We start from the raw sequence: 27645 nt of genomic DNA on the forward strand, positions 1-27645 counted from the left end.
ACGAAAGCTCTCCTATCATTATCAATTAAGAGAAACCTTAAGCTTTCTCAACTATTTAGCTTATCATCTGTCAATGGCTTCAAGTTTCGTAAAAAAAAAATTTGTTGATGCTAGTTTTGTACATTAATGAGGTTATGAACAGGTGAGTTTTTCTTTTTTCGCAAGTAAACACGAAATACAATAGTATTCAAATTTTATCTACACAATTCTCTACATGAATGAACTAATAAAGTGTAAGAATATTAATAAGATAATAGATCCAAATGTTGTCTCTACTTGATTTAGTTCCAATACCCATTATTTTACAATCTTCTAGTTTGAAATATGCCGAGTATCATAATTATAGTATTATAAAGTTTTTATGATGGCCAAGTAACAAATTTGACCATGCATTTCATTGATTAGTATTTTTCTCGTACTTTTTATGCTAAAAGGTGTGATTATATTTCAAAGAGACATGGATTACTATAATACTATAACACAATTAGCTCAAAAGTTAGAGAATTCAACAAAACTACTGATACCTTACTGCATAAGGGCAATGTGTCTTAGAAAAAATAGATAAAATCTAGAGTTGATAGCGTGATAGTCCGCCTGGCCACGCACCCTAGTTGGGATTTGCCGAGAAACATTGTTCCTACTCAACAACAAAACATATATTTATAGGGGTTGTTTGCCCATAATATTTGACCAACCTTTTTAGTGGACCTCGACTACCTATATCCTCTCTTTTCAATACCAAAATGAAATAGACTCAACGACCCCAATGTCAAACAATCTCTTATCTTCTCACTGAAACAATGAAACAACATTTGCCATTAGATTTTCTCTCCTTTTCTAATAGTTAAAGAAAAGTTCTAGATGTCTAATAATAGCTCAATTTCAATCAGAATGGGTAAATTATATTTTCAATGACAACTATTGACCCATACGTAGTTGAAAGATATGAACAATACAACATGACTCTGCCATATAGTTCAGGCCGACCGAAATGTCAAAATTCTAGTTTTTTTTTTCTTGTTGAAAGGTCAAAATTTTAGTTGATAATATCCAAACATAAATATCTTGCATAAGACAATTATGAAATAGGGTTGGGACAACTAGGAATGTGGCCTTAAAGATCTACTATTGTCCAACCAATAACCAGAGTACATTCAAACTAGATTGTTGGATGCTTTATAGCCTTAGTTTTTATACAACATTTCCTGTCTTTTAAGGGGTTCAACTGTCGACAAAATCAAAGGGGAAATAATTCGAAGTCCTTGTCTGAAATGTAGAACACTAGATTATCAATTCAAAGATAAAATTAAACGTCTGCAATTATCAATAATCAACCATCGAAAGGATTAGTACAGAAAACGTACTAAAATATCGATGATCATAAATTTAAATGGGGAACCCATTTCTTAAGCTTATAAATCAGTATGTTTTTGCTTAATTTTGTTCGAGTCATCTAAAGTTTTAATGGCCTAATGGGTGTCAATAGACAGATAACACATTTGTTTTGTAATTGAACGACCTATTTCTATTCTGCCGGTTGACATTATTTTGGTATATCCAAAGGGGGCAGCTGGACTAAGGGAAGGTGTGCATCTCTAAAGGTGCCAACATTTTTTTTGAAGGTTGAGTACACAATTATTACAAAGGCATTGATACATTATGAAGATGTGATACACACGATAACCACCTGAACTTAAACATTCTAAACTATCGTGTCTAAAGCCCAACTAAACTAGAGGCCTAAAGACCATGAAACTATTTTATTAATACATTTGATAACTCAAGTTCGATAAACCATGGTTCCACCTCTGCTGGGATCAAACCTGAGACTTAACAGAGTTTCGGAGTGCATGCCTTACCAAATGAGCTATTAGTTGTTGGTAAAAAGCCAACATTGTTGCTTTGTTGCAAGTGGATTTGGATGCTTTAAACAAAAGGGGATCAGCTTACGAAATCGGGTGCTTGTAAATCCCGAAGTAACCTAAGGGCTTCTGAAAGTGGGCTATATGGTCAGAACCCAATAACACTTATAAGAGGAAAGTGTTATGGGCAAATCAAGTTTTTCACAAAGCCCATCCGGATTAGCGCACACCACTTGAAATGAAGTCAATCACCAAGATCCCTTGCTTTCTCTTAAGACTCCTTCACAAAATTGTCCATAATTTTTTATTCTTTTTTTTTGGTAAAACTTACTTCCCATATTAATTGAACTTCATTTTGAAAATAAAATATGATATAAGCTTCAAACTAAAATAGTTCATATGATAAATTCTATAAATCTAGACCAACAACAATTTGTGGTAGGTGGTATAGCCTAAAACGCCACACTATACAATCATGTAATAGCAATTTATATATTATTAACAAAGTCGGTGCGAAAAGGAATGCCAAAGTGTTTTTATTTTTATTAAACTTTTTTTCTCCATATTTTCCTACACACAAGGACAACTAACAATTCGACAAAAATCTTGGTTTTATGCTCGAAATCAGGATAAATAGATCGATTGTATCAAATCAATTATAAAAAATGTTGTTGGATGTCTCCTTAGCCCTATTTCTTGTAAATTGTTCTAGTAATACAAAAATTCAATAATATTGATATTAGGTGAAATAAAAGTTATAGTTGGTATCTGGCTAGCTATATTTTGTATGCAGAGAGCTACTTTCATTATATAAAAGCAAAGAAAACCTCCCAATGAAAAGTGTCACAGTATCCACCGTACACGTGTTACCATCCTCAGCTACTTTTCTCCAACCAAGAATTTATAATAAGAATTTATAATCCAACCAAGTTATCATTTCTCTAAATCTCTAATGAACCATAATTATGAAGTTCTTGAAAAATTAGTCAACAACCCATTTATCTCCCCAACCTCAGTTTCTCTCTCTAAAATTCTTAAGTTGTTTCAAGAATTAAGCACAACCCAATTCAGTAATTAGACCTCTTAGTTGAAGTTTTAACAGTCAATTTAGTCTAATTTTTGGAAGAAAGATGGATAAAACGAGTGAGTCCTCCTCGTCAGATCATAATTCAGTCCTAATCTTCAAACCTTTGATGATTTCAATGGTGGGTATATTAATAACAGCTCTAGCAATCGTCGGTTACCAATTTGTCTTAACAAAGTACTGTAGAAATAGACAACAGGCGGCGGCGGCGGCGGCGACGGTGGCGGGGCGACAGAGCCAAATAATTGGAACAGGGGTTGATAAAGAAATCCTTAATTCTATGCCAATTATTCGTTATTCAAGAAATCAAGGTGAAGATAAAAATGGGTATTTGGTTTTTGATTGTTCAGTTTGTTTAGGTGGATTAGAAGAAGGTGAAATGATAAGATTATTACCAAATTGTTGTAACGCCCCAAATCTAGATTTCCACGTCGGCCGCCATGAAAACCTAAACTCAAAGCATTTCTCCGCAGAACAGTAAACATAGTCGATATATCCATCAAAAGAGACAAATAATATCAAATGTGAAGCTCATAAGAATCAATAAATCATCTAAAAGCAATCCATTGAACTGTCTTAACTCAAACAATGGTTCTGAATCATCGACACGTAGGTCGGACAATACCGAATGAAACAAATAAGTATCTAGAAAGTGAAACTCCAAACAACTACCTAATCTCGAAAGCGAAAACTAAGAAAGAAGCTCTGAGCTGACGAACTGGGATCAAGCTGGTGGCACTCCCCGATCTCTATCACCTGAAAAATAGTAGGCTGGGTCAGAACCCAGCTAGTAGATTTCTAATTACCTAAGGTCTAAATAGACCAATTCAACACAAAAACCAAGTATCGAACAACAGAACAATAATAACAGTCCATTATGTCACACCTTTCGTGCTAACACAATTGAAGTCCACCTGTTACACGGTTGAAGAGATTCATACAATACAACTTCCCTTTTGGAGGGGCATAACCAATTTTGAGGTCCACGAGATAGCGTCACTTACCATTCGTGTTTGCATCGTCTTAAACCTCTCAATAGACAAAGGATACCACCCAAAAAGGGGATCCGTGCAACACGAGCACAGTGCAACACGAGCACTTTACATATGAGCAGGAGGCGAGCCAACCTCTAGTTGGTAATTACTTCTCAAACTAGAAGTACGTGGTCCACAAGAATGATCTTGTGTTTGCATCGACTTAGACCTCTTCATAAACTAGGGATACCTCCCAAAAAGGGGATCCGTGCAACACGAGCACATATGAGTAGGAAGCGAGCCAACCACCGATTACTTATGGATTACGATCGTCAATCCATATTTGAACTCAAATCCCTGGTCCACTGGGTTGTCCAATATCACATTGACAAACCCGTGTTTGCAATCGATCCACATGTCGAGCCAACCAGTCTTAGTTCATTCCATTAACGAAACTCAAGGTCATGGTCCACCAAGTTATCTAATATCACATAAATAACTAGTGTTTGCAATCGACTCACATGTCGAGCCAACCAGTCTTGGTTCCGACTAGCCTATGCTTTCTAGGTTAACAACCTAAAGCAATATATCACACACAACTATTGGTAGCACTCATGCTCCAATATCACACAAATAATCTCATACAATCAATTATCAATAACAATAACATAAACACAAACAATTCTTAATATCTAGGCTGTTGTCCGGGTGTATATATATATCATATTTGTATAACCTAAATAACCTAGGTTGCTGTCCGGGTATATGTATACTCCATTAATATAACTATAATGTTCTAGGGTTACTTTATTGTTGTTGGAATTAGTTTCTAATCATGGTATAAGTCTAATGTATCACTAATTGGTACTAATTTGATGATAACCTAGCAAAAATTCATGGTTTAAAGTTGTTATTGTTCTAACCATTCAAATCTAGGTTTAAAATTGAAAAGGGCTATGTAAACCCTAGGGAAGAAGAAACCTACTTGATTTTTAGTACCAAGAAGAAGAAACAAATCCTCTAGCAAAGCCTTTTTGATCCACCTTCTCCTTCTTCTTCACTTTCTCTCTCTAAACCCTACTATCCCTCTTTCAAAATTCTCTCACAACTCACGGGTGTAAGGGAAGGAAAGAAACCAAATTGAATCTGGTGGGTGTTAGGGATTTAAGGGGTATTAATTTCGTTTTGCTAAAGGCACCCCCATAAATTAGTAGGGACACTACAATCTCCCCTCCTAAAAGGAAATTTCGTCCTCGAAATTGAACGTACCTGACGAGAGGAAAAGATGAGGATAACGAAGTTGCATATCATCCTCACGCTCCCAGGTGACTTCCTTGTCATTGTGGTGATTCCACTGAACCTTGACCATGGGAATCGTCTTTCGTCGAAGGACATGCTCTCTACGATCAATAATCTGAACTGGTTCCTCTTCATATGATACATTTGGCTGGAGCTCCAAATCATGGTAATCTATCACTGAATGTTGATCCCCATCTCTCACATGTTTTCGAAGCATTGAAACGTGAAAGACATCGTGGACCACTGTGAAGCTTGCGGGCAAGTCAAGACGATAGGCTACTTTTCCCACCTTCTCAACTATTTTGAAAGGTCCAATATACCTGGGAGCCAACTTTCCTTTCTTACCGAATCGTAAAACACCTTTCATAGGTGACACCTTCAACAAAACCTCATCTCCAACAATAAACTCTAAATCCCTTCGTCGGTTGTCGGCATAACTCTTTTGACGACTTTGAGCTGCTTGGAGCCTACTTCGAATCAAAGCAATCTTCTCAGAAGTGTCCCGAATCACCTCTGGTCCTTCTAGTTTACCGTCACCTGCCTCTGTCCAACACAATGGTGACCGACAAGGTCTCCCGTATAATGCCTCGAAAGGTGCCATGCCAATACTAGATTGGTAACTATTATTATATGCGAATTCTACCAAAGGCAAATGATCTTGCCAACTTCCTCCAAGATCTAGTATTGAGCATCTCAACATATCTTCAAGTACTCTGTTAACTCGCTCTGTCTGCCCATCAGTCTGAGGGTGAAAAGCTGTACTGAAATGTAAAGATGTCCCCATAGAAGTTTGGAAACTCTTCCAAAACCGTGACGTAAAGGACGAATCTCTGTCTGAAACAATAGACACCGGGACTCCGTGTAACCTGACAATCTCCTTAATGTAAAACTGTGTCAGTCGGTCCCCACTATCTGTCGTCTTCACTGGTAGGAAGTGAGCCGACTTCGTCAACCTGTCAACTATCACCCAGATAGCGTCAAAGCCTCTACTAGATCGCGGTAAACCCGTGATGAAGTCCATTGATATATTCTCCCATTTCCACTCCGGAATGGGCAACGGTTCCAAGAGTCCGGATGGATGTCGATTTTCCGCTTTCACCATCTGACACACATTACACTTCCTCACATACTCCGCAACATCTTTCTTCATCCCTGACCACCAGTACTGCCTCTTCAAGTCTTTGTACATCTTGTTACCCCCGGGGTGAACTGTGTACTTACTTCGGTGTGCTTCATCTAATATATCCCGTCTCAAGACCGGATCTGCCGGTACATATAATCTCCCTCGAAATCTCAATCCGCCGTCCTGCCCGGCACTGAACTCAGTCTCAGTCTCTTGCATTAACGAAACCTGTTTCTGGCACCACTCATCATCAATTTGGGCATCCACAATACGATTCAACAAAGATGGTCTAACAACCATACTGCCCAGAAATAACGAGTCAATTCCTGACCCAACCACGTCAATGTTGTATGTTGCTACATCCTCCAACATCTTCCACTGGTTTATCATCAATGTTGCCACGATACCCCTCGGTTGTCGGCTTAGTGCATCGGCTACCACATTTGCCTTACCCGGATGGTATTGCAACGTGAAGTTATAGTCCTTCATCAACTCCAACCACCTGCGCTGACGCATGTTCAACTCCTTTTGTGAGAAGAGATACTTGAGGCTCTTATGATCGGTAAAGAGATCGAACTTCTCGCCATACAGATAGTGCCTCCAAATCTTCAAAGCAAACACTATAGCTGCCAACTCTAAGTCATGAGTTGGATAGTTTTGCTCATGTGGCCTCAACTGCCTAGAAGCATAAGCAACCACTTTATCTTTTTGCATCAATACACAACCTAAACCCTGAATAGAAGCATCAGTATAAATCACAAATCTGGTGCCACTCTCTGGAATGATCAACACCGGTGCCGTAGTCAACTTCGTCTTAAGTTCTTTGAAAGCCTTATCACACTTTGTATCCCACGAGAATGTCACTCCCTTCTTTGTAAGATTCGTCAAAGGTCCTGCAATACTTGAGAATCCCTTGATGAACCGACGATAATACCCAGCCAATCCCAGAAAACTGCGAATCTCAGTAACCGAGGTAGGCTGCTTCCAATTAAGCACAGCTTCAACCTTAGAAGGGTCAACCAATACTCCGTCCTTAGAAATAACATGGCCTAGGAATTTTACTTCCTCTTGCCAAAAATCACACTTCTCGAACTTCGCATATAACTGATGTTCCATCAGTCTCTCTAACACCAATCTCAAGTGATCTTCATGATCCTCCTTAGTCTTGGAGTAGATAAGAATGTCATCAATAAAGACAATGACAAATTTATCCAAGAAGTCCCTGAACACCCGATTCATGAGGTCCATAAACACTGCAGGTGCGTTAGTCAAACCGAAGGACATGACAAGAAACTCATATGAACCATAACGTGTCACAAATGCCGTCTTAGGAATGTCCTCTTCTCGGACTCGTAACTGATGGTACCCTGATCTCAAGTCAATCTTAGAGAACCACTTGGTCCCTCTCAGTTGATCAAACAGATCATCAATCCTTGGTAAAGGATATTTATTCTTCACAGTAACCTTGTTGAGCTCTCTATAATCAATACACAACCTCATTGACCCATCTTTCTTTTTAACAAAAAGAACGGGTGCACCCCAAGGAGAACTACTCTGACGTATGAAACCCTGATCTAGTAATTTCTGAATCTGGCCCTTAAGCTCTCGCAGTTCTATCGGAGCCATTCGATAAGGAGTTCGGGCTATAGGTTTAGTACCCGGTTCCAACTGAATGCAGAAGTCAACCTCTCTGCGTGGTGGCAACCCTGGTACATCTCTGAACACATCGTGGTACTCACTAACCACATCAATACTATCAAACCCCTCACTCATTACCGGATGCTCTTCTAGCTCTACGTGACTCAGGTGAACCTCTCTCATCTGACAAGTCAACGCTGACACTGTAAACACTTCTTCCCCTGGAAGAGAAAATGTGACTGTCTTGGCATAACAGTCCAGAAGTGCATGGTATGAGGCAAGCCAATCCATGCCTAAAATCACATCATACCGCACCAACTCAAGCACAAAAAGGTCTGCAGCGAAGTCTCGCTCACCCAATCTAATGATACACCCCTTACAGATGTGGTCTATCACAATCAAACCACCCCAAGCAGAAGACACCGAAAAAGATCTCCCACATCTATCTAACTCTATGGGTAATTTACGAACAAAAGAAACAGAGATAAATGTGCCCATGGCACCAGGATCAAATAAAATTTTACCCATTCTAGTATGAATAAGGAATGTACCTTCCACCACATCAGTAGGTGCGCGGTCATCTCTAGGAAGGATGGCATTCAACTGTGGTTGTTGCCCACGTCCCTGTGGTCTGCCCTGCGGGTTACGCTCATGATGACGCCCCTGATTTCCTGTCTGAGCTCTAGTCCTCCTCGGACAATCAAAAGACCTGTGTCCTACTTCCTGACAATTAAAACAAACTCCTCTAAATGGTCTCTGTTCCACACCATCAACATTAGTCACTGGCGGTTGCCTACCTGTAGTCACCACTGTCATATCCCTGTTGCCTCCCTCGATCCGAGGCCTCTTACCATCCCGTTGACCATTATAGTTGTTGCGCTGATTCCAACCAACCTTCCCATAATTGTTACTGTTCCCCTTTTGTTCACCCTTGCTTTGCACTTTGATTCCTCTCTGCTTCTTTGCCTCCTGTATCCGAGCATCGTGAACCTTAGCACAAGAAACCACCTTCTGATAGGTGTCGAAACTAGGTTGCCCAGCAATGTACCTAGCAATGTTGTCACGCAACCCATTGACAAACCTCTCAATCTTTTCCTCCTCTGTGGGAATCAGTTGAGTAGCGAAGAGGGAGAGTCTGTGAAACTCATTCTCATACTCCAAAACTGATTGATTCTCCCCTTGCTTCAATTCCTGAAATTCCCTCTTAAGTGTTTGTTGTGCCGAGAAAGGAATAAAGTTTTCCATGAAGACCTTCTTAAATTCTTCCCAGGTGAACCTCAAAGGATCCACTAGCCTAGACTGAGTGTCCCACCAAGTAGCTGCATTCTTCTTCAACTGGAACACTGCCATCCGTTGCTTATATTCCCCGGAGCAATCAAACGCCACGAACATCCTCTCTATCTCCTTACACCATTCATATGCCTCTACCGGTCCTCCAGTCCCATCAAATGTTGGCGGTTTCATTTTCATAAACTCATGGTAGTACTTCAACCAGGTCATCTCAGTCGGTGGCCTCAGATTCACAGCAGGACCTCCCGTCTCTAGTGTCGGATTCTGCGTCTGAGCTTGTTCCCTTGTTTGAGCCTCTGCTGCAATGTTAATCAAATTTTGCAATGCGGCTGCATCAATTGTCACTGTATTTCCTCCGTTCAGATTAGGATTTGTGGTCTCATGACCACCTGATTGTCCATGTGTACCCTCTGGTGCTGTAGAACCCCTTTCCTCAAGTAGGACACCTCGACCTCGACCTCTACCACCCCCTCGGGTGCGAGCACTGCGACGACCTCTGCCACGACCAGTAGCCCCTTCGCTAACCATAACTCTATTCAAATCCAAAAGAGAAACCAAGTCAAAACTTAGACAGTCAAGAGCTTCGTACAAAAATTAACTACGTACTATGCGCTTAGAAGGGTTGAACCCTACACACTGATCCTAGGATTTATGAACCTAGAGCTCTGATACCACTTTGTAACGCCCCAAATCTAGATTTCCACGTCGGCCGCCATGAAAACCTAAACTCAAAGCATTTCTCCGCAGAACAGTAAACATAGTCGATATATCCATCAAAAGAGACAAATAATATCAAATGTGAAGCTCATAAGAATCAATAAATCATCTAAAAGCAATCCATTGAACTGTCTTAACTCAAACAATGGTTCTGAATCATCGACACGTAGGTCGGACAATACCGAATGAAACAAATAAGTATCTAGAAAGTGAAACTCCAAACAACTACCTAATCTCGAAAGCGAAAACTAAGAAAGAAGCTCTGAGCTGACGAACTGGGATCAAGCTGGTGGCACTCCCCGATCTCTATCACCTGAAAAATAGTAGGCTGGGTCAGAACCCAGCTAGTAGATTTCTAATTACCTAAGGTCTAAATAGACCAATTCAACACAAAAACCAAGTATCGAACAACAGAACAATAATAACAGTCCATTATGTCACACCTTTCGTGCTAACACAATTGAAGTCCACCTGTTACACGGTTGAAGAGATTCATACAATACAACTTCCCTTTTGGAGGGGCATAACCAATTTTGAGGTCCACGAGATAGCGTCACTTACCATTCGTGTTTGCATCGTCTTAAACCTCTCAATAGACAAAGGATACCACCCAAAAAGGGGATCCGTGCAACACGAGCACAGTGCAACACGAGCACTTTACATATGAGCAGGAGGCGAGCCAACCTCTAGTTGGTAATTACTTCTCAAACTAGAAGTACGTGGTCCACAAGAATGATCTTGTGTTTGCATCGACTTAGACCTCTTCATAAACTAGGGATACCTCCCAAAAAGGGGATCCGTGCAACACGAGCACATATGAGTAGGAAGCGAGCCAACCACCGATTACTTATGGATTACGATCGTCAATCCATATTTGAACTCAAATCCCTGGTCCACTGGGTTGTCCAATATCACATTGACAAACCCGTGTTTGCAATCGATCCACATGTCGAGCCAACCAGTCTTAGTTCATTCCATTAACGAAACTCAAGGTCATGGTCCACCAAGTTATCTAATATCACATAAATAACTAGTGTTTGCAATCGACTCACATGTCGAGCCAACCAGTCTTGGTTCCGACTAGCCTATGCTTTCTAGGTTAACAACCTAAAGCAATATATCACACACAACTATTGGTAGCACTCATGCTCCAATATCACACAAATAATCTCATACAATCAATTATCAATAACAATAACATAAACACAAACAATTCTTAATATCTAGGCTGTTGTCCGGGTGTATATATATATCATATTTGTATAACCTAAATAACCTAGGTTGCTGTCCGGGTATATGTATACTCCATTAATATAACTATAATGTTCTAGGGTTACTTTATTGTTGTTGGAATTAGTTTCTAATCATGGTATAAGTCTAATGTATCACTAATTGGTACTAATTTGATGATAACCTAGCAAAAATTCATGGTTTAAAGTTGTTATTGTTCTAACCATTCAAATCTAGGTTTAAAATTGAAAAGGGCTATGTAAACCCTAGGGAAGAAGAAACCTACTTGATTTTTAGTACCAAGAAGAAGAAACAAATCCTCTAGCAAAGCCTTTTTGATCCACCTTCTCCTTCTTCTTCACTTTCTCTCTCTAAACCCTACTATCCCTCTTTCAAAATTCTCTCACAACTCACGGGTGTAAGGGAAGGAAAGAAACCAAATTGAATCTGGTGGGTGTTAGGGATTTAAGGGGTATTAATTTCGTTTTGCTAAAGGCACCCCCATAAATTAGTAGGGACACTACAATTGTAAACATATTTTTCATGTTGGTTGTATTGATGAATGGTGTATTTCTCATTCCAATTGTCCGATTTGTCGATCACCCATTATTAGAAGAGAAAATTCGTATGAAGGTTTGAGTTTGAAGATTGTGGAAGTTCAAGAAGAAGAAGAAAATAGAGTGGTTAATAATGGAGGAGATGGAAATATTCATGATGATCAAAATAGAGTGGTTAACTTGAATTCAAGAATGGGTAGTGGGTCTAAACTTAGAAGTTGTGTATCTCTTATTTGGCCTAATTCAAGTGATGATGATAATGATGAAAGGAAACAGAAGCCTTTAGTGTTAAAGAGATCATTATCAATGGATTCTTGTTATGTTTCTATTGAAATACAAGAAAGTCTTGGAATTGATTCATCTTCTTCTTCATCATCACCTCAAAAGTTAGGGGCAGGGAATGGAGAAATTGGGTGTTGATGAAGTTATCATGGTGAGATGTAATTAGACATTCTTTTCTTACTTTGTATTTTACACTAACTCAGGGGTTATTTTATAGTAGAATTACTACTTTACCAATATAATTTATACACTAACATGTATCAAATGATTGTGGAGTGGTGTTAGGGAACAAAAACTATGATCCTTGTAATGTCAACACAGTCCACATTTTGTTGCTTGATAGACATTTCACTCAATTAGTGCTACTTACAAACTCAAATATACCCTTGGTGACAACTTTTGGTTGTTGGAGTGATTAGAAGTTTAGTCTTCCATTCGAAAGATAATTCAATAATTTCTTTTTTTTGACCCTTTTAACTATCTAAATTTATTTTATTTAGTTGGAAATCGAGAAAGATAATTCAATAATTTCTTTTTTGACCCTTTTAACTATCTAAATTTATTTTATTTAGTTAGAAATCGAAAAACCAGATAATTCTTTTTAATTTATTTACAAGAACGTGAGGTAGAAGACACTTTGTTTGGATTTCCTTGTTGATATGTGTTGAAGATTGCAACAGATTCACAAGATGATAATTGCACAAAGATAACAACAAAAGCAACAAAAAACAGTAGGAAATAACAGGATACAAGATTTACGTGGTTCGGCGTTAAAACCTACTCCACGGGGCAGCAACAATCAATCTTCTTCTTCTTCACTAAACAGGAACAGTTTTACAGGGTTACTCTTAAAGCAGAGAATAATTCAGAACATAAAAATAAACCACTAGTAATTACATATATATATATATATATATATAAGCACTTGGTAGTTTTCACAAAACAGTTTCTAAACTGCACAAAACTACCACCCACTCCAACAAGGCTTCACACATTGCCTTAAAAATGGGATATTTCTCAACAATATGCTATTTTTTTTTCTTATGAATATATTTGTTTTCATTTGTATATCGGTAACATTCTAGGAAAGCAGATAGAAAACACAAGCAAGCATTGTTAGGAGTAAATAACCTTTCCCCCACATCAAAACATTACAAGAAAGGCTAATTAACTAGTTAAAAGTTAGAACATAAACAGATTAATAACATTGATTAAAATACTAGTAATTATTAGGCATGAAAAGACATAAAAGTTGTTACTGCTTTTGTCCCTTCAGCCATGGCATGTTTTCCAAGTTCACCTGGTATTACCAATCTTACTGCACTTTGAATCTCTCTTGATGACAATGTCATTTTTCCATTATACTTGTTTAACCTTCCTGCCTCATCAGCCAATCTCTCAAACATGTCATTCATTAAACTATTTATCACTGTCATGGCTTTTGAAGATATACCCAACCCTGGATGAACCTGTTTCAATACTTTAAACACATATCTCTTATAACCTTCACCATCTCCCTTTGATCTCTTTCTCACTCCTCTCTTTCCTAAATTAATCTTCTCTCCTCCATCTTTTGTGGTTTTCTTTCCTTGATTCTCATTTTCTTTCTGTTCTCGATTTTGGGTTTTCTTACCTTCATCAAATCCTCCATAATGGGTTGTCTTGTTTTTCTCCAGAGCCTCTAGTTTTAGAGGAGGATTTGGTTCCTCTGTTTTGGGAGGTTCGTCTTGGTTTTCTTTGTTCTTGTCTTTCACATCAATAACTTTTGCTGGTTGTTCTTCAGTTGATACAGATATCTTCTCTGAATCCTTCAGTTTATTGATCTCATCATCATCCATGATGATGGGTACTTCTTCTTGATTAGGATCAATAACTTGAACATTTACAGTTTCTTTAACGACCTTGGTTGTTTTCTTCACCACCACTTTCCCTGAACGTTTAGGAGCCATTTTCTCTCTCTCTTTTTGTCTCTCTCTCTCTCTCTCTCTCTCTCTCTCTCTCTCTCTCTCTCTTTTCCCTCCACTTTCAATAACTGAGTTTGGGAGTTTGAAGTTATGGGGTGGTTAATGGAGAATGAACAAGTAGAGAGAGAGAGAGTATACGAGCATGTTTGATTTTCTTGCTATTGTTTGCCACGTATAAGCCAGGTGTCAAATAATCCTGAATTGTGTTGCCATGTGGTAAAATGGTAAAAGTGATATGTACATATTTGCCCCTTCATTCTACTACACCACAGCCACAGGCGAAGACTGAAGAGTGGCGTTTCTTTTCTCTCTCCCTTTTCACTCGTGTGAAGTTGTAACACCAGGGTCCACAAAAGAGCCGAAATACTATGAGCACCCCAACTTAACATTATGGGTTAAATAGCCGACAGCCATAGATGCAGATCGACAGCAATGGGCATTTGACCCCGTTGTTACTAACTATTGAGACATAAAACTAATAAATGGGTCTTTCGTCCCATAATATAGGGGTGTCAATGGGTCGATTTCGGTTCGGGTATTTAACTACCCAGAACCAGAACCTGTAAGTTGTAGCAGTTTCGATTCTTGATGGTTCCGGTACCTCAGCAGAAGGATCTAGAACCGGAACCTTTAAATTTCTCGGATACCCATCGAATATCGGGTATCCGTTGGGTATTCACAAAATTATATCAAAAATCTCTTAAAATAGAAGAATTTGCATGAATCTAATAAAAAGAAATACCCTGAACGACATAAATTCCTAACTAAGTAAATATTCTGGGTACAATAGTTGTTGAGTATAAGAGATTAGAGATTAGGAAAATCAAGAAAGAACAACTGAACCTTTATGTTAGGCCGCGGCTTTGAGAGAGGGGGTGCTACATTTTCCTCCGAGTTTATATGACAAGTTAAGGGTGACTCTTGTATTGTTTACAAAGGAACACTTGACGATGGAACTATAATAACAGTAAAGAGAATGAAGACTAATTCGGTGAGAACGCAATGGCTAGCTGAATTTGAAGTTCGAAACAGGTGTTCTTACAAAAGTGAATTAAAGATATTTAGTATGGGCACATAAGGTTTCCAGTTTCCATTGCCTTAGATGTAGCTAGGCGAGTAGACTATTTACATAGTTTAACCAACCAAAGTTTCATATGATATTCATCACACTTGTATAAATTATATTTAAATCCTTAACAAATTTTATAAATTGACATTCCTAGAATGTTACAGATATACAAATGAAAACAAATATATTCATACCACAAAAACAATGATAAAAAGTACCAAAAGAAGAACAAAAAAGATACTTTATCTCCAATTTCTAGTTCATTTCTTATGTGTTATGTGTTTTGTGGTGTGCCTTATGTGTACTGTTTTATGTATTTTTTTCTACTCTCAACAACCACGGCGGAGAGAGAGAAAGAGGGGGTAGGGGGTGGAGAGAGAGAGATAGGGAGAGAGAGACAGTGAGAGAGAGACGGTGAGAGAGAGAGGTTGGAATTCTGAATTGTGAAGTGAATGTGGGCTCTCTTTATTAACTAGTAGTATATAACATTTAGTGTTTACTTAGGCATTGAGTAAACTAAGGAACACTTGACGATGGAACTATAATAACAGTAAAGAGAATGAAGACTAATTCGGTGAGAACGCAATGGCTAGCTGAATTTGAAGTTCGAAACAGGTGTTCTTACAAAAGTGAATTAAAGATATTTAGTATGGGCACATAAGGTTTCCAGTTTCCATTGCCTTAGATGTAGCTAGGCGAGTAGACTATTTACATAGTTTAACCAACCAAAGTTTCATATGATATTCATCACACTCGTATAAATTATATTTAAATCCTTAATAAATTTTATAAATTGACATTCCTAGAATATTACAGATATACAAATGAAAACAAATATATTCATACCACAAAAACAATGATAAAAAGTACCAAAAGAAGAACAAAAAAGATACTTTATCTCCAATTTCTAGTTCATTTCTTATGTGTTATGTGTTTTGTGGTGTGCCTTATGTGTACTTTTTTATGTATTTTTTCTACTCTCAACAACCACGGCGGAGAGAGAGGAAGAGGGGGTAGGGGGTGGAGAGAGAGAGAGAGATTGGGAGAGAGAGAGTGTGAGAGAGAGGTTGGAATTTTGAATTGTGAAGTAAATGTAGGCTCTCTTTATTAACTAGTAGTATACTACATTTAGTGTTTACTTAGGCATTGGCTGGAAACATCGTCAACAAAAAAATAAAATAATATGGCAACCGTGCCAAAAACTTAGTGTGAATAGACTAGCAAACTAGGTCGTCACTAATTTAGATGGTATGATTTTAAAAAGATGATGTGAATGGTCCTCGTCGCATTCGAGTGTGTGTGAGCGGGTTCGGGCTCGGGTGCCAGTGGTCGGGGTCGAGCTCATAGATATAATTCTGACCCGTAATTACTCCCAATATTTAAAGTCTTAACTCCATCATCAAGTTGCGGAGGGTCAGCTCGGATTTTCGGCTTCTATGTCATTTCTCATAACCTAATCTTCTGACCACGTAGATGCTTGTAAGTGGAAAAAAATTGGGTCTGTTGATAAATTCGGCAAGCCCACAGAGGGGCACGTATCCCCACAATCCTAATGTGGCTCGATTATGTTTTGGAGCAGCCATTCTATGATAGACGTACTGTTCCATTTTTAAAATAATAATTGTGTCTAGCTCAAGTGGTGGAAGGGCCCAGTTCCACAAGATCTTGGGCTCAAATCCCATATACAACACCATTTTTTTCCGGATTTTTTGCTACTTGGGTTTGAATGAGAATCTTGTTTGGTTTGAAATGATGCTTATAAAAAATACCTTGCCCATGTTGATCTCAAATTAATTCTACTTAATTAGACTAACTCAATTTTGACCTTCTCAAAATGACCAACTTATTAAAGGCCGCGGCTTTGGGGAATAAAGAAAATTCTCCGGGGAATAAGGACTTTTCTTAAAAACTAGTCAAATAAGATTGACTTTTTATGTTTCTTTTTATTGCTAAGGGACTTCTAATTTTAGAAGATGCTATAAAAAAGGTTCCTCCATCTCATCACCTCTCTCTGTCACTTCATCTTCTCGACACCTCATTATCTTCTACGGCGAAAGTCGCCGGCCGGCGACCTTCAAACATTAAAAAAAATTTTTTTTTAAAAATTTTCTCTCTCCTCTCTCTCTCTAATTTTTTTTCTTTTCTCTCTCTCTCTCTAGAACAGATCTAGAGAGAGAGAAGAGAGAAAATTATTATTTTTTTTTATGTTTGAAGGTCGCCGGTCGGAAAATTGGCCGGCCAACGACTTTCGGCGGAGAAGATGATGAGATGTCGAGAAGATGAAGTGGCAGAGAGAACAAATGAGATGGAGGAGAACTTTCAAAAGAATGTATTCTGTATTCCCCACAAAAATTTATTCTCCAGAGAATTTTCAAAAAAATTTGGACTCCCTCGAGAATTTATTCCTCGGAGAATTTTCATTATTCTCTAAAGCCGCGGCCTTATGTTATATTAACTCATTCACCTTTGGAGTTTATAAAGGCTTAGCTTTCAAGTTTCAACCAAGGAAAAGAGGATTTGAGAAATTTCACAATTTAGAGTAACTTTTAGATTTGAACTTTTGGGGGCTTAGTGAGTTGGTAACTTGGTGGGAAAAACCCTAACTTACAAGAATCCTATATAATCTAGGGTAGTTTTTCGTATAATCTCGGGTACCCATTACTCGTCAGGTACCTAGCGGATATACCCAATTAGGACCCGCCTCTTAGTCGGGTGTATCCATTTAAGACCCGATTTGCTTAACGGATCCCAAACCTATACCCATAACCTACCCATTAAGACTCGAGTCGGTTCGGTTCTTGGGTAAATGGGCATCCATTGCCACCCCTAATCCCATAGCTAGTTTGCATCTTCTTCTCAGGTAATAGATTTTTGTTCTAAAAAAGAGGTAGATCGATATTTGAATATTTGAGAAGGGAAGGTAAAGGATAGTAATGGGTATTTGACCCGTTATTACTTGATGTAGATACACTCGTCACCCTTGAAGTAAACATTTTGGGTTTGTTTTCATTTTCGTTGTTTCTGAGTGTGAATCCACCACCAGACATTTTGGGTTCGTTTTCATTTTCGTTGTTTTGGGTCTGAATCCTCCCCAGTCCCCCCCTATACTTTAACACGAAATAAAAAAAATTTGCTTAAAAGAGAAGTTTTTGACAGAACAAATCAAACCCCATCCACTTTAAATGAGCAACAATAAGTGGAAGGGATGGCATCACTTAAAGTTGAAACAAACTTTCTCAAATAATCACCTACTACTACTCTTTCTTATTTGTTGAACCTACTAACCTACTACTTTAATCCTTAAAATCTCAAACTGCCTCCGAATCTCGAGGAAGATCCCCTAAACAATACAACCCCGTAATGTGATTGGTAGATGAGGTCAATATAGAGGTTTCAATTAGAATAGTTGTTAAAAGAGTTAATTCCTATATGGCCCCCTACTTTGTGACCAGCTTCTTTTATGGTCCTTTTTTTCTTCATAAATTCAAATATGACCCCCTTTTTTGAGGAAAATGTCCTAATTACCCTTCTTATTAATATTTTTTCAACATAAAAAAAACAACTTGAATTCCACCTCACTTCTTACTCCCCCACACATATCTCTCCACATCATCTCTCTCTCTCTCTCCATCTCACCTCTCTCTCCAACTCACCTCTCTCTCCAACTCACCTCTCTCTCCAACTCACCTCTCTCTCTCCAACTCACCTCTCTCTCTCTCCAACTCATCTCTCTCTCTCTACAAGTCACTCCTTCTCCGACGAAGGTCGCCGGCCGGCGACCTATGAAAAAAAAAAAAAATTTTACCTCTTCTCTTTCTCTCTAGAAACTCCGGCGAAGGGGTTTCCCCTTCGCCGGAGTTTCTAGAGAGAGAGAGAGAGAGAGAGAGATGAGGGTAAATATTTTTTTTTTAAGGTCGCTGGCCGGAAAATTTTCCGGCCGGCGACCTTAGTCGGAGAAGGAGTGACTTGGAGAGAGAGAGAGAGAGAGGTGAGTTAGAGAGAGAGATGAGTTGGAGAGAGAGAGAGAGGTGAGTTGGAGAGAGAGGTGACGTGGAGAGAGATGAGTGGTGGTGAAGGAAGTGAGGTGGAATTTTAGGTTTTGTTTTTTATTTTATTTTGAAAATACATTAATAAGAGGGGTAGTTATGACATTTGTCTGAAAATAGGGGGCCATATTTGAATTTACGAAAAAAGGGGGCCATAAATTATTTGAATTTACGAAAAAAAATAGGGCCATAAAGGAAGCTGGTCACAAAGTAGGGGGCCATATAGGAATTAACTCTTGTTAAAAATATAGGTAGTGAGCAAAATTCATAAGAAAAGATTTTCTACTGTTTATCTCCCAGTTTTCACCTCAGATCTCGAGATCTGCACATCTTTGTCTTCAGATCTTTCTCTAAAAATCCATTTAGTTTTTCTGTAAGACAAAAAAGATAAACTCCCTTTCAACTCGTTATTTTGTTTAAGACTCGAGTTTGTACCCTTTTTCATACCTGTAATGGGGAAGCTTTCTCCTGCAACAATTCTTGTTTTTGTATTTTCTGTGGTGGTTTCTTTTCCTCATTTTCATGGAAGATTTGCAATAGCTGTTACTGGTGGTGGTACAAAAGATGGATCAGAACAATGGGGATATGTTGAAGTCAGACCAAGTAACTACAACCAGTCTTTAAATATTACTGTTCTTCTTCTTCTTTTGGTATTCCAACTTAGGATAAGTAATGGTTTTTTCTTCTCTTTTTGTAGAAGCACAGATGTTTTGGTGGCTATATAAAAGCCCCAATAGAGTTGAAGATCCCTCAAAGCCATGGCCAATTATTCTGTGGTTGCAGGGTGGACCTGTGAGTGCTCTTTTAACACTTCATATTAACAAATTGCTAAAAAAACCTAAGTTTCTATTGTTTTTTAATAACCAAATTGGGTGGAAAGACAGGGTGCTTCAGGAGTTGCAATTGGAAATTTTGAGGAGGTTGGGCCATTAGACACAGATTTGAAACCAAGGAAATCAACCTGGTTACAGAAAGCCCATCTCTTATTCGTCGTGAGTGAGCTAGTTTTTTGTTTATCACTGAAGATGCAATTTGATACATATTCTTTTGGTTTACTTGTTATAATTGTGGGATTACCCAGTTGACACATGATTTAGTTATGCCCATGATCCTACAACTTTATTACTCCATTTATGTCAAGTACTTTGTCAATTCCATAATTGTATGATATGATGATCACAATATGTATGTATATATAGGAAGAAGAACTGCAATTATATATAAATATATGTATACTCACTTGAATTGCATGATTTTCTGTCCTGAAGAACGGCGATAGAAACAAAACGAATTGTCATTACAGTCAAGCCAAGTGTTACAATTGCTCATTGATTTCCACGAAAGTCCTGCACAATGTGAAGGTCATCAAGAGAACATTCTCTACCCACGGCGTTACCAACATTTTCCTCTTTTCTTGTATGAAACCAAAGAACTAATACACCATGTGTTTCCTAGAGACAGTGAGAGAGATGGGTTTCGGTAGGTAGAAAAGAACAGCTTTGCATTATAAGCAAAAATGTCTGTCTGTGGTGAATCAGCAATTAAAGTATCATGGTTTTTGTTTTATCAATATGTAAGTCTTTTAGTTAAAGACGTTCTTTAAGATGTGGTTTTCTCTTTGTGGTTTTAGGATAACCCAGTCGGCACAGGATTTAGTTATGTCGATGACCCTAAAGATTTAGTAATAACTGATGAAGAAGCAGCTACTGATTTAACTACATTGTTGAAAGAGCTCTTCAACAAAAATGAGTTTCTTCAGAAGAGCCCTCTATATATTGTAGCAGAATCTTATGGAGGAAAACTTGCTGTAACACTTGGGTTATCAGCTCTTAAAGCAATCAAATCTAGTGAACTTAAGCTTAAACTTGGAGGTAATCATTAACAATCTATTCATTTTACAAATTTTACTACATTTGAATTTGATCATTACAGGTTCTTCATAAATCGTCTAACCGAAATGTTAATTTTCATCTACAGGAGTTGTTCTGGGAGATAGTTGGATCTCCCCAGAGGATTTTGTGGTAAGTATCATCAAGTATAGCACATATTCTAATGTAATACCACCTCCAATTATATGCATACATACCTCGCATTATCAGAGTTAATTGACCTTCGCCTGGTAAAAACAAACCTCCCTTTATCACTACTTAACGGGGAAATGCAGCTTTCATGGGGTCCTCTGCTCAAAGATGTGTCTCGGCTTGACGACAACGGACTGGAAGACTCCAACAGGTGAAGAATTAGATATTACTATCCGTTGAAAAATTCAATCAAGTAATAGAATATCAGAAAACAGATTGTATTTAACATAAAGGATCTGAGACCTTTAATTTATCCATCTTTATTCATTTAAGTCAAGTACTACAAGACCACCACAAGAATAAATTACAGTTTCCGACTTATATAGTCGATCAAAAAGTTTTTTGTTGCATATTCAAACTTGTAACAGATCATTCTGGGATTAGGTAATTATGTTAACTAATACTAATGGTTACAACTAAACAGATTAAGGAAGCATGGTGTGTTAAAAAAATGAAAAAGAAAAGCATGGCCTAGAATAGTATGGTAGAAAAAATAATTCATCAATTTCAATCAATAAACTTTAAAAACCATTTCCATAAAACAGCATAGCAGAACGGATTAGACAGCAACTCAAGGATGGAAACTATACAGATGCAACAGATTCGTGGAGTGAACTCGAGGGAGTGATTATTTCAAAGAGCAACTCTGTGGTAATCTGTTTATCTAATACACGGAAAGATATACATCCTAGTCTATGAATTATTTCCATATCTGATTCTAACTTTTTTTTTTTCTCTCCTTTCTCAATGACAGGACTTCTATAATTTTCTGTTGGATGCCAGAGATGACCCACTTGCCGTGACTACCATAAAATCAGCAAGAAAAGGGAGTTGGCGAAGATACTCTAGATATTTAGCATCCATGAAGCCTTCTTCAGGTGGAAATGGCTTTGACGTTAATAGCTTCATGGATAGGACTATACGAAAAAAGCTCGGGATCATCCCTGACCATATTAAGTGAGTCTTTTTTCTGCAAACTTCTTTTATACTAACCCTTTTAAATACAGAGTTATTCATCCCCCCTTCTCTCTCTCTCTCTCTCTCTCCAAATTCCAATATATCATGTTCATATATTAATTATTGCTATTTCGTAACTTTTGGTTTGGCCCATCCTTTTTGCAGATGGGGAACACAGGGAGGAATTGTTTTTGCGGCTCTTCAAGGTGATTTCATGAAGCCAAGGATCAATGAGGTACTGTTCCACCATTTTGTGAATTCGTAAATAGTTTCTTACTAAAGCTTACAGATAATGCAGTTAATTGCTATAGTCGCTTGAAATTTTTAGTTTAGTTTTCTTGATCTACTCTGAAGTCTGAAGATAACTGTTGTTGAATTTGTGTAGGTTGATGAGTTACTGGCAAATGGAGTTAATGTGACGATATACAATGGTCAGGTAGCTTCATAGTCTTATAGTGATATAGTTTCTATCTAGCTCGAGTTAAAATTCATTAGTCAATTATGAATATAAGCGCTGGCTTGCTTTTGCAGCTTGATCTTATTTGTGCAACCAAGGGAACAGAAGCATGGGTTAGAAAACTCAAGTATTCTCTTGTATCAATAACTAAAACAATTGCATGGTAAAAGAGGTTTTTAAGATACTTGACATGTCTCTATTCAATTGATTATTGCTTAGGTGGGAAGGGCTCAAAACTTTCTTGAGCTTGGACAGAGTACCTCTTTACTGTGAAAGTGAAGGAGAAGTAACCAAAGGATTCACCAAGTCATACAAGAACCTGCATTTCTACTGGATTCTCAAGGCGGGACACTTTGTAAGTAAATACTGTTTTTCGGAAACATTAAAATTCAAACCTAGTCAGTCTATACATGTTCCCACTCAACCAAAATAAGCTTCATAATTTGAGTTGCCTGAAAAGTAGTCTAAAAACCAAATACAGAACCAAAACAAGAGGGTCATTACATATTTAATCATCGAGTTTCACAATAGAATTACCTTTTGCTAAACCTGAAATTCCTCAATCATAACGCGTACAATCATGAAACTGATAAAGAGCTGGTTTCTAGGTTGGCATTTTTCCATTAGAAGAAGATATCAGATATTATCCTCATAGAATCTCATGGTGTCCAGAACACATATCCAAAGACCAATAGGTACCAACAGATGAAAGACATGGGAGACTTTTTGGCGTAGATGTCTAAATTTTGTGAGCAAAATCACCAAAAAGCCTCTCGAAATGTGAAACGAACAGAAAGACACCAGCAACAAATATTTTGGGATAGAAACTTTAGAAAGTACCTCTCATGCTATCTAAACAGCACGAGTGATGATGCTGACAATCTAAATGTGTTCTATATAAACATTTAGCTCCAAACACTAATGTGTTCTGAACTGCATCAGGTACCGTATGAGCAACCTTGTATCACCTTGAAGATGGTAACTGATATCACACATTCTCCTGCTACTTCCTTTGGATATGATGACAGTGAAGAAACAATAAAAGAACGAACAAGTCAACAGAAGAATAAACACAGTAAAGGAGTTTATATGATTTGATGAAGACTGTTCATGAACATGAATCTTAATAGTGCAGCGATTCAAGGAAGGCACTTTATAGATGACAGTGGTTTCTTTAAATGGTTTCTGAATAATCGAAGTTACATTTTTCTTGGTGTAACCATCATACATACACTTACTGGCTATAGAACATAATGGCTTAATGACATCAAAAAGTAAGGTGACAGTGTGACAAGTACTCAACCTGGCTATATATTCTCGAAAAATCACTCAAATTCTGATAATTATATTGTGTTTGTTATGTCCATGAAAACCATACTGGAGAACAAAATAAGTCTGAGTTATTACGATTTATAAGATCCAAACGTCAGGCAAACAACTATAACTCTATAAGATCCAAGTCATGGATATCCATTCATAGGCATAAAAGACAAGCACATTATCGTACAAGTTCACACCCTAACCCTAACCTTAATCAATCAGTTCTTGCTACTCGAATTAGATTAATCAAATCTGGAAGTAGTCACCTCTATAATCAAATCTGGAAGTAGTCACACACTAAAGTGTATTTGATTCTGGAATTAGACTTCTGAGATGCGTCGCTCCTTCTCCAAAATCATCCATGGTCTTATTTCGAGATATCTGTAACCCTAGCAGACCACCTTCACCACTTCTTGATGAAATTTCACATCCGTCTCCCTAAAATCCAATTCGTTCTTTCTCTGTTCCTTGTGCCCTCGCTCGATTTAAAGTGTATTTATTCATGCATGTTTGCTGTGAATCTAATTAGGTGCCCTCACTCGCTCGATTTAAAGTGTATTTATTCATGCATGTTTGCTGTGAATCTAATTAGGCTATGTCAAAAGAGTTTAACAAGGTCATTTTTGTTTTTAGAAAAACAACTACGATATACACTAGTCGTTACAAGGTATTGATACATCATGAAGATGTGATAAACACGATAAATACCTAAGTTAAACCGATAACAAAAGAGGCTTAAAGTCCGACTAAACATAACTTACATTCTATCAAATTTATTACATAATTTATACCTTAATAATTCTAAGTTCATGGAATCTACCTACTTTAAAAATAGAATAACCTGAAACCTTCCCAATTTGAGAGTTTATGTCATTCTCATCTGTCATTGGGCTACCAAATGTGAGACAACAAAGTCAAATAGTTGGGCAGGCGTAGCACGTAACTTTGTAAACGCGGTTGATTAATCATCACGTTGCCTTCGTTATTTTGAGTCCTCATTAAATTCAACTTCAATCAAACTGAAAATTTAGTTTGGCCTTCTCGCTCCCTTTTCCAAATACGATCTCTCTCTCTCTCTCTCTGCGTAGACCTTTTCCTATTCTTTCTTGTTGCCAAAATTTTCCGTGCTAATCAGTTTCTAGGGTTTATACCAACCAAATCTTTGTCATCTGGTCATTTATTCACTCTAATTAGCCCTGGTTCAAGTTTGAATCAGCCATGTCCAAGTTCTTCTGGTAATCTTTGCATATATTTTTATTTATAGGGTTTTGTTCTTACTGTTTGATTAGTATAACTTTACATTCCAAAAATCCAAACCTACCCATGTTTTATATTTATTACTTTCTATTTTTTGGGCGTTGCTATCTCAAAAAAGATACCATTTCCCAGTTGTTTAAATCAAGAGTAGTGATAAGTTTTTACTAGTATTATTGAATCCGTTTGTGTGATTATAATGCCTAAATACTTCAATTAAAGATGAATAGATGATAATTTATAGTTATAAGTATGATCAGATTGTCATTTACTATAAGAATTTGTTTTGATTATTAATTCAATGATTAATTTATGTATTTTCTCTTATGATTCAATATTTATTGTGAACAGGGGTGGTTATCAAGATGAACAAAACCAGCAGATTCCTGGACAATCTTCTGGTTATTTTTCATCATTGTTTGGTTCCCAAAACTCATACTATCCATCAACACTAGGTAGCAGTTCTTCAAATGACCTCAATGTTCAAAAACCTTCAAATCACCCAGAGTCGTCTTCGTCATCCCATGGGCAATTTTCGCCTAACGAAGCTGCAAGCATAATTGGGTTGTTAAAGAACAAAAGGTGAGGTTCTTGATATATCAAATTTATTACTTTGATGGTTGATTTCTGTACTTGCCATCATTTGGATAGTTAGGATCACAATTGGGATTCATAAGATCGAATGCTGTTTACTTTAGCGGCATAGTGAGGGCACAATTAAGATGTAGGCAAGTTGCTCACCGGCCTCGCCCACCTTTATTTTAGCCTTTTAGGCACATTAGGGTTCAACTTGTTCTAACTCTTTTTTTCACATACTTGCTCCTTTCACACACCTAGAGTTTTTATACACCTCTTCTGGGTTTATGGCAAATTAATCCATTTCAAAGTACACTTATGTGGTCCAGTGATTGTATTTTTGTTGATCTTAGACTCTTAGTTTTCCAATGCATCAGTAACGTTGAATATTACGACAAGTTGCTTTCATATATTAACATACCCATTTCATTTTCCGAGCCTAGTTATTTATCGAATGTGTAAACTTGCACCGGCCACCATGAGGCATCCATATGCTCACAATGGGTGAGCAAGAGTGCATGCATTCAAGTAAAAATATCAGTGCTTTGATACAGAATTTTTCTAATTGGAATTACCTTGTCGCGGGTGGATGAGTCTATTTCTTGATAAACAATTTTAAAGCTAAAGAATTAGTTTTCTTCCCTTCATGTTACTTTTCAGATTTTGTTGCTTGTCAATTTGATTTGATGAGAACTATCCAAGTGGTTTCCGGAAAATTAAGAAGTTTCATGTATTTTCCATTTGATATATCCTTTTCCGTTCAATGAAAATGCAGTGTTGACGAGTTAAAAAAGCTTGAATCTGACAAAGGCGCATACAATAAGCTCTTACGTTCGCTCGAAATGGTTAAAGTTCAGGACAAAGTAAGTTATGGTTACTTGTCATTTCTCCTTTTCTCGATTCATGAATAAAATAGGTGATATTTCTTTCACAATTACATAGTTAAGGATGGTGTCTTACTACATTTCCTGTTTCTGTTGATTGTTAGGTACGCGATGACCTTGTAAAGGGAACGCTGCAAATCGCAAGTAAGAATTCCAAAATGATTTTGTTGTGATTATATTTTGATTTTATAGGCAATCTGGATTATTACAAGATACTTATCGTTGATATCTATTAAAATAGGGGAGAATATGGAAAAGGAGCCACTCATCTTCGAGCTCCAGAACCAAGTGGGTATCTTGTTTTTCCCTTACTTGCCAAAGTTGTGAAAATAGTAACCAAGTGTTGACAGCACTCTCTGTTTCTTCGGATTGCAGTGTAGAATAATCCGAACAACAGAACTTGCTGCTGCTCAAGAGAAACTAAATGCATTAGAAAGACAAAAGGAAGAGTGTTTGAGAGGCTTTTCGACTCGAATGCTACTCCAAAAGTTGCAAGGTAAGTCAAATGAATTTCTTGTTTTCATTACCTTCAAATAGTATAACAAGTAGAATGATGATTTTGGTTTTTTTTTTCAGAATCAATGGTTGAAGCAGAAGAGGAATCTGAAAATCTTCAAAGACAGCTTCTTGAGAAGGAGATCCAGCCTGCAGTTTTTGTACAGAAGTCCACAAGTCTACGGAAAATATATCAAAAACGGGCTCTTACCCTCCTTGCAGCGAAAGTCTCATCCTCTGGATGACCTAGCAGACAACATCTTCAACAGAAATACTTATTATCAAATATGATTGGTGATTGCATTTTGAGTTTGACCCATGTGTATAAACGTACTCATTTTCGTAATTCAGTTCTTCTATAAAATGTACTTGTCAAAATCACTTGATATTTTTGTAAATGATTTACGTTTCCCAGTCTTGAGATGTTGTCACTAACGTGGTACATGATTCACATGTAATATAAACATCAACTATAAGTTTTGCCCT

At 37.5% G+C, this 27645-nt stretch overlaps 3 protein-coding genes across 3 annotated transcripts; 2 read left to right on the forward strand and 1 right to left on the reverse strand.

Moving 5' to 3' along the window:
• Positions 1-13150: 13150 nt before the first annotated feature.
• Positions 13151-14005, reverse strand: LOC147546457 (uncharacterized). Its single transcript, XM_086636932.1, has one exon. It carries the CDS (start codon positions 14003-14005, stop codon positions 13286-13288), a length of 720 nt encoding a protein of 239 aa, XP_086493058.1. The 3' UTR covers positions 13151-13285.
• Positions 14006-19379: 5374 nt separating this feature from the next.
• LOC147546458 (serine carboxypeptidase-like 51) lies at positions 19380-23955 on the forward strand. The gene is made up of 13 exons (XM_086673654.1): positions 19380-19738; positions 19833-19927; positions 20020-20127; positions 20766-21006; positions 21113-21156; positions 21300-21367; positions 21762-21867; positions 21971-22173; positions 22339-22408; positions 22559-22609; positions 22705-22757; positions 22850-22985; positions 23573-23955. Exons 1-13 carry the CDS (start codon positions 19588-19590, stop codon positions 23726-23728), a joined length of 1482 nt encoding a protein of 493 aa, XP_086529780.1. The 5' UTR covers positions 19380-19587; the 3' UTR covers positions 23729-23955.
• An 854-nt stretch (positions 23956-24809) lies between these two features.
• Positions 24810-27643, forward strand: LOC147546459 (vacuolar protein-sorting-associated protein 37 homolog 1-like). Its single transcript, XM_086673656.1, has 7 exons — positions 24810-25185; positions 25556-25786; positions 26556-26643; positions 26769-26808; positions 26906-26952; positions 27040-27160; positions 27241-27643. The coding sequence occupies exons 1-7, from the start codon at positions 25169-25171 to the stop codon at positions 27402-27404; spliced, it is 708 nt and encodes a 235-aa protein (XP_086529782.1). The 5' UTR covers positions 24810-25168; the 3' UTR covers positions 27405-27643.
• Positions 27644-27645: the final 2 nt, after the last annotated feature.

This window comes from Eschscholzia californica, unplaced genomic scaffold (assembly GCF_041429995.1).
Source record: "Eschscholzia californica isolate CP2 unplaced genomic scaffold, dmEscCali1.0.p SCAF_4, whole genome shotgun sequence".
Taxonomy (NCBI): Eukaryota; Viridiplantae; Streptophyta; class Magnoliopsida; order Ranunculales; family Papaveraceae; genus Eschscholzia; species Eschscholzia californica.

Bases quoted from the DNA above. Each gene is read 5' to 3' on its own strand.
- LOC147546459 (XM_086673656.1), top strand. The intron at 26,809-26,905 runs GTAAGAATTCCA...CTATTAAAATAG, and splicing joins GGGAACGCTGCAAATCGCAA to GGGAGAATATGGAAAAGGAG. The intron at 26,953-27,039 runs GTGGGTATCTTG...TTCGGATTGCAG, and splicing joins TCTTCGAGCTCCAGAACCAA to TGTAGAATAATCCGAACAAC.
- LOC147546458 (XM_086673654.1), top strand. From the start codon at position 19,588: ATGGGGAAGCTTTCTCCTGCAACAATTCTTGTTTTTGTATTTTCTGTG. The intron at 20,128-20,765 runs GTGAGTGAGCTA...TTGTGGTTTTAG, and splicing joins AAGCCCATCTCTTATTCGTC to GATAACCCAGTCGGCACAGG. The intron at 21,007-21,112 runs GTAATCATTAAC...TTTCATCTACAG, and splicing joins ACTTAAGCTTAAACTTGGAG to GAGTTGTTCTGGGAGATAGT.
- LOC147546457 (XM_086636932.1), bottom strand. From the start codon at position 14,005: ATGGCTCCTAAACGTTCAGGGAAAGTGGTGGTGAAGAAAACAACCAAG.